The following is a 9,833-nucleotide window of genomic DNA, read 5'->3' as shown; positions in this document are numbered from 1 at the left end:
ATTGACTTAGTGAAATGTTTGATACACTGTCGGACTAAACAACAGAATAACAACAGATTCTAATATTATATTTTTATTCATTCATATTGTATTAATATTTTATATCATTTAATACATATTTAGTAATATTTTATTAGTTCCACTGTCTATTTCTTTTTTTTTTTTTATTCTAGAAACCTCTCATCTCCATTCCTAATTTTTTTTTCCTTTAATCTTCCTTTTTCTTCCTAATTTTGTTCCGACCCTCTCCCTCTCTTCGTCTTTTTCTTTTCCTATCCACTCTCCTCCCTCAAAACAGCATCATTCATCACTCCCCTTTTGTTCTCTCTTTTTTTTTCCCCTTTTCTTTTCTTTATTGTTGTGATTGCTCTAAATTATTTATGGCACCACAGATTCTGATTTCCCAATTTCAAATCCCATGGAAAATTGAAATCATGCAGAGGCTCCTCTCTGCAGTGCCATGGATTTCACAACCACTCTATTTCTCGCCCCTCCTCTGATTTTCTCAGAAATTCTTGGAAAATAAGAATTTTTCTATTGATTTTGCTGTTGTTATCAAATTGATTTTTTTTTTCTTTTCAAATTTTGGTGGTTGGATGTTGAGAATTAGGCGGTGGGTGTGGTGGGTTTCAGATCTGGGTATAGGTGGCCAGAGTTGCAGAGAAGCAGATGACTTGTAGCGTTATACTACGTACGCAGAAGGGCTTCAAGTCTGGTGGTGTGATTTCGGAGCGAGGACAGAAAGCTAGCAACACAAGCAGTAGCAGAGAGAGGTCTTAGCAGTCCCATGGTTATTGGGGGGTCTTACTAAGACCTCTTAGCGAAGGGTTTTGTCTATGCGAGTCCCCTTTAGTCTTATTAATGTTAATCTCAGCACGAAACAAACAGGGTATTGGACCAACAGCTAGTCCAGTTTAGTCTAATCCCAGAGCAAACAAATGCCCCCTTATGAGATTATACGTCAATAAAATATTCGAACAATAGTTCTAAAAAGTGGCTATTATATGATTATTCTGAAAATACATGACATTTTGGAATGAGTAATTCATTCGTTCTAATCAAACTTTGAGATTTATGCATAAATAAATAATAAAAATCACAAGAAGAAATGCATTCACAAGTGTTACAAGTGGTCCCCTCTCCCCTGTCAGTTTAATATTGGCCATCTCTATGTGTATCCATGTGGTCCCCTCTCCCCATCTAAATATAAGCCATCTCTCTCTATATTTTCTCAATGCCACCGGCCCCCTCTTTTCATATTGAAAAAATAGAGAGAGAGATGGCCTGTCAGTTAAATATAGGAGCTGTCTGTGTCTCCATCTGTATACCTGAGCAAAGACATGGCTCAATCGTTCGAACGGTAGAATTTCTCCATTTAGGCGGGTTAGAACCGACCCAGTAAAACTGGCTTGGACCCGATTCTGATCTTCTATTCTCAGCTCCAATATTATAATAATACTCTCAAATATAAACTTAAATTATAATTCATAAGTGAATTAGTAACAATCACAGAAAAAAAATTCAATGAACCCGAAACATTGTTTAGTAATTTTATTATTTCATTAAAATTAATAGGTTGTAAAAACCACGTGCCAAGTATTCCAAATACACCTAAAAATTTGTCAACGATGATAACCAAGAAATTTGCTTCACCCGGATCAATAGAAATAAAGTAAATGGAATAATATTTAAAAATGATAATAATTGGATAAATATGTATATTTCTGGTAGCCTTGTACGCTAGATTTATGCATTTATCATCAAAACATAAACAAAAGATCATACAAGTTTGTCTGTACAAACGAATTACCAACAACAAATCACCCTACAACGAAACTAGAAGCTCAAATCATATTTAAAAACCCAAGAAATTAAAACTCTGTATCAAGAAATTAACAAGAAAATTCAAAATCAACGCTTCTGGGTAGCCTTCTGGTACTTTTCTTTGATCCAGTGGAATCCAGCGGAGGCGCCTTCCTTGACCTTCTTAGCGCCGGTCGAAGCCACCGCCTTGGTCTTCACAAGGCCTTCCCCGACCTTCTGCTTGTACTTTGCTGCGGTTCCGCCGTCGCTGCCGCCCTTGGCTTCGACGGGGTAAGAGGAGTTGTTGTAATCCCACTGATCGGCCCACGAGCTCTCGTGATTCGCTTTGCCTCCGTTCATGATCGCTCTCGAGGAATTGAAGCTGGAATTAATCGGCGGAAGAACTCGATCGATTGGGGACGGTGAGAAAATCGGGTTGGGATTTTGGGGGTAATTCAAAATTTCTGGCGAGAAGTAGAAACGTGATATGGGAGGAGGGGTTTAACGTATGATTTTATAGGAGTATAGAATCGATAGGAGTTGGACCAAATATTAAATTCGGACGCGTGCTGGGGACTTAAATGGAAAAATAATACATACAATGTATTGGGACGCGTATGACTGATGTGTATTTGAACATTTCACTCTTCCCCTTTTTCATTTTTCATGACAAGAATACCCTTATCTCCTTTTCCAATTTTAATTTCCTTGAAGAGTGAATGGAATATTGATAATTAATTGTTTTAAATTCGGATGATATTCTGGTTTGGTATTGTTATGCTTTGAAAAAAAACTGATTCTGATGTGCTGTGAGAATAAGCCAAACACATTTTTTAACTCAGTTTTTTTTTTTATACCCACTTTTTATAAAAGCACTCCAGTACCAAACCAGTACTAAGTGTAGTGCATGAGAAATTTTTAGTGGACGAGTCTCTAAAGAGGAAGTATCTATATTAATCACTATGTGAGTAAAAATAGAAAGAATTCTCTAATTCGTTAATGTTCCTACAAACAAGTTTGCTTAACACACTATATTTGAGTTTGGATTTAAAAGATTTTAGAGGTTAAAAACCTAAAGGCAAAGCGCAACGCTTTAACACTCGTCAGTAAAATCCGTTATTCACTTTTTAAAAATGAATGTTGTGTACTAATTGACTTACTTATTGTAAAGTAAAGAAAGAACGATTTTATCTGATAAATACATACTTTTTATTTTTCACATGCTAATTATTTAATGTTATTTTTGTTTTGATTTGATTTATTCAATACTGCTTCCGTGATTCATCTTCTTCTAGGAAATTTACAATTTTCTCCGGCCGAATTTTTGGTCAACTAGCTCCTCCTAACTATAGGTTTATGAATTACTGATTATTCAACTAATAAGGGCAATTTTGTAAGTAAACTTAACCGTGTATTTCTCAAAAGCCTTCTGGAACAATCCAGAACAAAGACTTTTGACCCATAAACTCTCACACCGTCAGGGCCACAGACTTTGATAAAAACTGATAATAAAAGGACCTGCCCGAATTGGAATCTCGTTGGATTCTTTTTGTGAGAATTTTAAAGATTTGTAAATTGTGTTTGTTCATTGTATATCGTACGATCAGAAATTATTTTAAATATTTTTATTTAAAATTAAACACAAATAATATTTGATAAATACTGATCATACGATATACGATAAACGGATATGATTTACGAATCTTTAAGATCCTCGTCAAAAGGATCCGCAAAAAATCCGGTTGGGATCTGCCCAATAGAGTCGAAATTTCTTGGCGGCTTTCTTCTACGTCAAGCTTGTAACCTCAAAGCTTCACTGATCCCGATCCAAATTTCAATATATTCCGTGGTATATATTTCCAAGTCAAAGCTAGAGTTCCCATCAAATGACACGATACATGATCTAAGTTTTGATAAGGATGTCAAGATTCAAATATAAAAAATATTGATTGTTGCGGTTGATGGTTGTTTATTCTTTAATGTATCATTTTATAATATATTTAAACGTTTATTTTTTTTAAGTCTTTCTTAAAGATTATGTTTATAAAAAATTATCAAAATCTAAAATCATATGACTGATGGATTAAGAGTTTAGGATTTTTTTATAGAACTATATTTATTCATTTTCTTACTTATAAATGAATGTCTTAATAGTTTTATCTGTCTAGGTTTTTGCAATGATAATTTATGAATGATGTAATAGACGGGTTAGATCATTAAATAAAATTATGAAGTCGATCCTACAAAACGTGTGTCAAAAGTTATGTAAAAAAAATGGTGTCACAGATTCGTCCTTTATCAAATGCATCTGACCATCAACTGATAGTCACGTATTTACAAAGTATGATTTAAACAAATGATCCCTCTAGCATCATATCGTGTAAAATATATATACTCAACCAAAAGAAGCACTAGTCAAACAATTTTTGTGTACACATCAAAATGATAAACTTAAATGATAAAGAAAGTTGTATATGTGAGATCATGAATATATTTGAATAATAAATAAATACAAGGCATCTTGATTTTATGTGTAGCCACATAGACAAGTTACTAATTTTTTTTTTTTTTTTTGGTAAGACCCGTAATGATGTGGTAAACAAATAACTTTTTTTTTGTTTTTGAACAAACGAAGAGGAATATTAGTAAATCGTAGTACTAAGTGGCAACAAATAACTTATTTTAAAAATGAATAAAAAAAGAAACATAAAAATAGGGTTTTGTTGTAAATGTCTATGAATTATGCCAAACTTATCAATTTTTTTTTAAATTATAATTATTAAGGGCATGGTAATGGTTTGAAACTATTACTATAGCTCATGAGAGGTGAAAGTTTTGAACCCGAAACAGCATGGACGGAAATGGGATGCATTGCCACTCTCATCAGTTTAATTACTGAAGAAAACAGCAGTCCATCACACAAAGTCTTCATATCCATATTATTCAAACACATTATAATTACAATCTCGGATAAGCAGCTTCATTAAGTGGTTGTATGTCAGAAGCACTTCCTAATAAGTACTTATCAAACAGCCAGCGGGATATGTTGATGGCGTTTCCAGTACTTTTCACAGGAAACGTCTTCCTGCTGTTTTGCCAATTATTCGTCAGCTTTATCCACTCCCTCCTCCAATCCTTCAATCCAAACTCGCCGCCCTCCTCCAAGCTTTTCGTTAAATACTTGAAATATATAGCTGCCCGAGGGCCATAATAATCGCGTAGAAGCCCGCTCCAGTACTTGTTTCCTGCACGAAAAAATCGAAAAGACAGATGTTTACAGCAATGTATATGGATGCAGATCGCAGACGGTTCAATGTTACCACATCACTTGTCATACCGTAGTCGCGAAGCAGACTTGCTTCCTCCTCCGTGTTGTCGAACCACATTGTTATCTGAGTTCTAGCATTCCACTCAAACTGCATTTTCGGATCACATCAGATGAAAAAACAAAATCTTGTTTTCCTTGCTAGCATAAGTTTATTTAGGGAACGTAATTCAATGGGGATTCGAACCTGTTTTTCCTGTTCTTCGTCCTGTGCGAGTTTCTTCGCACTTTCCAACCAGGGTCCTAGGAGAAATCCATCGTGGCAGGCTAAGAGTGCGTCCATGTCTTCAACTAGGTCTAAAAACTTCTTGCTGTCGTGTGCCACTCCGAGGACATCATTTGAGTGATAGGCCTCTATGACCTTTAGAAAGAGCTGGTTTGCATATTTAGATAAGGCTTGTCTTGACAGATCAACAAGATCATACCTGAGCAGTACAGTTAAAATGTCAAATAGAACTAATACGAAAAGTTTAAGTGCGAAAAAGCTAATGCGCGTGAGGTTTTTCATACTCAAAGGGGCTAACCTGTAAGCACTACTTTCTGAGAGCTCATCTCCACTTGCAATAAAGAGTTCTAATGCATGTATTACTTCAGAAGTTGAATACCATAAATGAGGTCGATCGAACGAATCAGTTACTTCCTTGAGGACTGCACTTCCTGCTACTGGTTTCTCATTTTGATGAAGACCTTCTGACAATGTTGATATTAAGGATGGATCAACGTCGGGAAATGCCACAATCACATCCCTGTTTTTGTCCTGTTTTAGTAGGAACTACGAGTTATGGCATCCATGCACTAACAAAAATTTGAACTAAAAAGAGGAACCATGATTTATGGAATCCAATTGAAAAGTTGTGTGAGAACAAGATTGAGCCAATGCAATCTTGCAAAAATTGAAAAGATAAAAATGTTTTTCGAGGTAAAATCTAGCGAGAAATTATCCTACAGATGAAGATACTAAAAGAATTTAAGCCGGGAACTTACATAGGCACCATCAGTGCAGTTATAGATGGTATGATATAGTATATTCCAGGCATCTTGTATTGAAGGAGTTGAACGGCCATAACGTCTGGCAGAATATTGATCAATCCAGGCCTGAAATCGGAATGAGTGAATGATTTTTCGGTTTTATATCCTAATCACCAGTTACAAGTCACAGGTATCCTAACGTTCAACGGGATTAGGAAGCAACTTAAGCTTACCTTAGCATCAACTTTGTTGTGTTGAAAAGCCATCTCAGACATAAGATCATAAACAACAGGATTCTGTTCTATACCTTCCATTGACATTCCGACACCAACCTTCAGAAAAAGTAATCGATAAGATTAATCATATGAAGATACAATGTAGTTAAATGAAGGCATTTAACATGTGTTTATGCAAAGCCTAATCAAAGATTACTAAACAACTTATAATATCATGACTAAGCGAACTTTTTATGGGTGGATACCATTGTTGAGTTTTCACTTATACGAGCATGGATTGGTCCAGATGCTATTGCATCCAAAACTCCGTACATCTCAACATTTCCTGCAAAATTGTGCAGCATACACCTGTAATACAGAACTCCGACAAATCAAATAAGAATCTTCAGAGAAGAAGAAGGAGCATAGATGAACTTAAAATGTCCTTCTGCAGTATACAATAAAGGACTTATAGGAGCTTAAACTTCAAGATGGACATAATTGTCAAGCTTTAGACATATGACTTTCCAGATGTAAGGAACACCATAAAACTGCTCCGTAGTACTCCATATAGGTTTCACTTCAGCAAACAGATCAAGTACTACCAGCTTCCCCGCGGGAACAGAGTGTAAAAGTGCCTGAAATAAGCACATTTCACTGTCAACCAAAGCCGAGAAAAAAGGGAGCAAGAAAGATACGAAATTAAAATGGCTTACGGTTGGAGAAAATAAATTATAAATCTAACCTTCATTTGCGGAGGCCTCCAGAATGGATCGTATGAAAATAACCACCCCTGGAAACTCATTAGCATACCAAACAAAAAGTCAACAGATCTGTACATAATTGCATCGAGGACTCATCGTAACTAACCATATTCTCATAAAACATATGGCTTGGAGATAATTCCTTTTACCTGCATTAACCAGACACCGTCCTTGTCTCCACTTTGCATACCCCTAAAAATTGCTGCACCTAACGAAGATATGTACTCCGGAGCATCGTCAGGTGGAGTATTCTCATCAAAAGTATCACTGCACAGGTTCAATCATAAACAATGTTAACATAATCTTTGGAGTTTAAGTAAAGCTCAGGCAATTATTTGGGAGACAAAAAGAGCGAAACAAACTGGTTAATTTTACATGTATTTGAGAGAATTTAATGACCAGTTTAATAAATGTTATCTAGCAGATGTCAATGATTATAAAAGAATGGAAGAATGAGCTTTTGAAGAACGTAAGTGGAGGAACCCTTATACCAGTTGTATATGTGACTAGTCCTGCCGTACTCTGAACAAATAGGTAATCGACCAATGAGAAGAAATTAGAACGGAATTAGTGTTTGACACAAATATTATATCCACAAATATAAAGTGGGGAGGCACAAGATCCAGATTACCAACCTTTTACTTGTTGATCAATGAATGCTCTCCCAATTTCAACAAACAACGGATCAGTTGCATCAAGAAGGTAAGTGCAGGTCCATCTAGGATCACTCTTAACAGAAAACCTGAAACAAAAGTCGAAAAACACAGGTCAGGTATTTAAGAGTTAGATTATAAAAGTGGAACGTAGCAGTACTTACCAATTTCCTAAGCGTGTTATCTTTGCCGATGGATATGTAGTTTTGAGCGCTGCAGGAACATTTCCGGAAAAGGCTGGAAGGACTAAAAGCAGGAATGAAAACATCATGCGTGTTAATGTCCTTTTTCTTCCCTTTCAAAGAACTTAAAGTACTAAATTTAGGAAGTACTCGAGGCTATATGTCTTGTGATAATCAGCACCTGGAGTCATTCCAAGTTCATACATTCTGACCAGAATCTTTTTCTGCAGAATCAGCTGTTGATCCAACCAACTTTGAGGTAGAGGTCCGCCCCATCTGCGAAAAAACATTTTATATCATCAAGGAAAAAGGCTACATTGTAACAAAGTCGGAAATTTTTGCAGTCTAAGAAAGCTCACCCATGCAAATTTCCCATACGAGACCAAGCAAGGAAAGCGGGGCCTCCAAAAAATTCATCCAGGTCTGATTTGCTCATATTAAATTTCTGCTAGAGTATAAACAAGACATTGGTGAGAAATGAAAAAACCATTGATTTGTTCGTTATTTTTTACAAGACGAAAACAGGGATGAAAAAACAAAGGCGAGAAAAAAAATCACCTGGAAAACTTTCTGCCAAATAGCCTCTTGCCCTGTAAATGCTAGTGGCAAATTGATCCCTTGAAGGGCCATCCAGTCAATCTCCTTCTCCCATCTTTCCCAATCCCACCAGGCGAATGTATCTTCAAGAAATCAGATAAAAGAAAAGATCACTTCCAATTTATTGAAAGAAAAGTTCCAAGGTTTGAACTTTGAAATCGCGAATACGTAAAAAAATGTCAAAGTAGAGGCTTACAGCTGGAAGTAACAGCATTCTGGTAGTAGTTCCAAGGAACAGGTCTCTGGACCAAAATGCCGGCATCTTGCACCGGGGTGAGCAACCCTGATTTCGGGACTGAAAATAGTTGCGCACCACCAGTTTTATCCCAAGATATATGTGAATTACACAAATTCTTCAAGTACCAGTGCAGACCAGCCAAAATCTCCACTCCAGTGACCCCAGAAATTCTAGTTAAAGTATGGAATTTCAAAAGTCAAATGAAAATATACATCGGCAACTTCAACTATTAAATTATATCTGTCAATGGGTTTGATTCAAGGTTAAATTTTATTGAGAAGGAGAGACAATGCCAACATACAGAATTCGAGGATCCCCGCGTCTGCGAAAAGAAGGATTGTTCTTGATCATAAAGCAAGATGCACCCCCACATTGCTCCTGCAAATTAAATAAACCACAATTTTTCATAAGAGTGAAATCCAAGAACTTCCCCACACATGGGAGTCCAAGTTGGTGGTATCACAAGTCAATGACGCATTGTTACGCAGGAAAGTTGTGTGATTGGATTCGGAAACCGTCAGGTGACATTCCAAATGGAATTAGAAGCATAATTAACAATATTTCAGCGACAGATATTTATAAAAATAAAATAAAATTCATTGACAAAAAGGCTGTACCTTTCCTAAATTTGAAAGAAAAAAAAAAAAGAACTTTTCAAGTTACAACTAGAAAAAAAGGAGAATTTTGAGATACCTTGGAGACGATTTGGAAGTCGAAGCTGGAAGAGTGAGAGGGGAGGAGGCGGCGGAGGACTCCGCGAGCGGCAGCGACTTGAACGTACGGCGGCGCCTTCTCGCGGTCCTGGATTTCGAGAAGGCGCGAAATGTGTCGGACACCGACGGTGGACGAGTAAGCCAAGTCGAGGAAGAGGATAGTAAGGAGGATTGTGAAGGCCGGCGAAAAGGTGGGAAATTTGGAGGCCATTGGAGGATTAGAGTGAGAGTGAGGAGGAAGCGTGTTAATTAAGCTAATGGAAATGGTGATTAGCGATTAATTAATGGAGGAGGAGGAGAAGAAGTGGAGAATCTTGGAGGATGATGACGACTACGAGACAAAAGTGAAGGCCGGCCGGGCCGGTTGGTGAGAG

General features: G+C 36.8%; 2 protein-coding genes across 2 annotated transcripts; both read right to left on the bottom strand.

The window, feature by feature from the left end:
- Window positions 1-1,404: 1,404 nt before the first annotated feature.
- LOC137713834 (uncharacterized) lies at window positions 1,405-2,321 on the bottom strand. Its single transcript, XM_068453190.1, has one exon. The coding sequence runs from the start codon at window positions 2,161-2,163 to the stop codon at window positions 1,912-1,914; it is 252 nt and encodes an 83-aa protein (XP_068309291.1). The 5' UTR covers window positions 2,164-2,321; the 3' UTR covers window positions 1,405-1,911.
- A 2,336-nt stretch (window positions 2,322-4,657) lies between these two features.
- Window positions 4,658-9,827, bottom strand: LOC137713663 (alpha-N-acetylglucosaminidase-like). Its single transcript, XM_068452992.1, has 19 exons — window positions 9,440-9,827; window positions 9,048-9,124; window positions 8,705-8,916; window positions 8,470-8,591; window positions 8,271-8,356; window positions 8,093-8,187; window positions 7,894-7,975; window positions 7,712-7,818; window positions 7,568-7,598; window positions 7,226-7,343; window positions 7,058-7,105; window positions 6,830-6,950; window positions 6,579-6,694; window positions 6,331-6,429; window positions 6,113-6,223; window positions 5,653-5,885; window positions 5,316-5,553; window positions 5,141-5,219; window positions 4,658-5,048 (listed from the first exon to the last, which is right to left on the bottom strand). Exons 1-19 carry the CDS (start codon window positions 9,668-9,670, stop codon window positions 4,762-4,764), a joined length of 2,493 nt encoding a protein of 830 aa, XP_068309093.1. The 5' UTR covers window positions 9,671-9,827; the 3' UTR covers window positions 4,658-4,761.
- Between the last annotated feature and the right edge of the window lie 6 nt (window positions 9,828-9,833).

The sequence above is a fragment of the Pyrus communis genome, chromosome 13 (assembly GCF_963583255.1).
Source record: "Pyrus communis chromosome 13, drPyrComm1.1, whole genome shotgun sequence".
In the NCBI taxonomy this organism is placed as follows: domain Eukaryota; kingdom Viridiplantae; phylum Streptophyta; class Magnoliopsida; order Rosales; family Rosaceae; genus Pyrus; species Pyrus communis.
The sequence above is the reverse complement of the archived record's forward strand: the minus strand, read 5'-3'. Positions and strand labels throughout refer to the sequence as shown.

Bases quoted from the DNA above. Each gene is read 5' to 3' on its own strand.
- LOC137713663 (XM_068452992.1), bottom strand. From the start codon at position 9,670: ATGGCCTCCAAATTTCCCACCTTTTCGCCGGCCTTCACAATCCTCCTT. The intron at 6,430-6,578 runs GTATCCACCCAT...CTTTTTCTGAAG, and splicing joins TAAGTGAAAACTCAACAATG to GTTGGTGTCGGAATGTCAAT. The intron at 5,220-5,315 runs GTTCGAATCCCC...CCGAAAATGCAG, and splicing joins ACGAAGAACAGGAAAAACAG to TTTGAGTGGAATGCTAGAAC.
- LOC137713834 (XM_068453190.1), bottom strand. From the start codon at position 2,163: ATGAACGGAGGCAAAGCGAATCACGAGAGCTCGTGGGCCGATCAGTGG.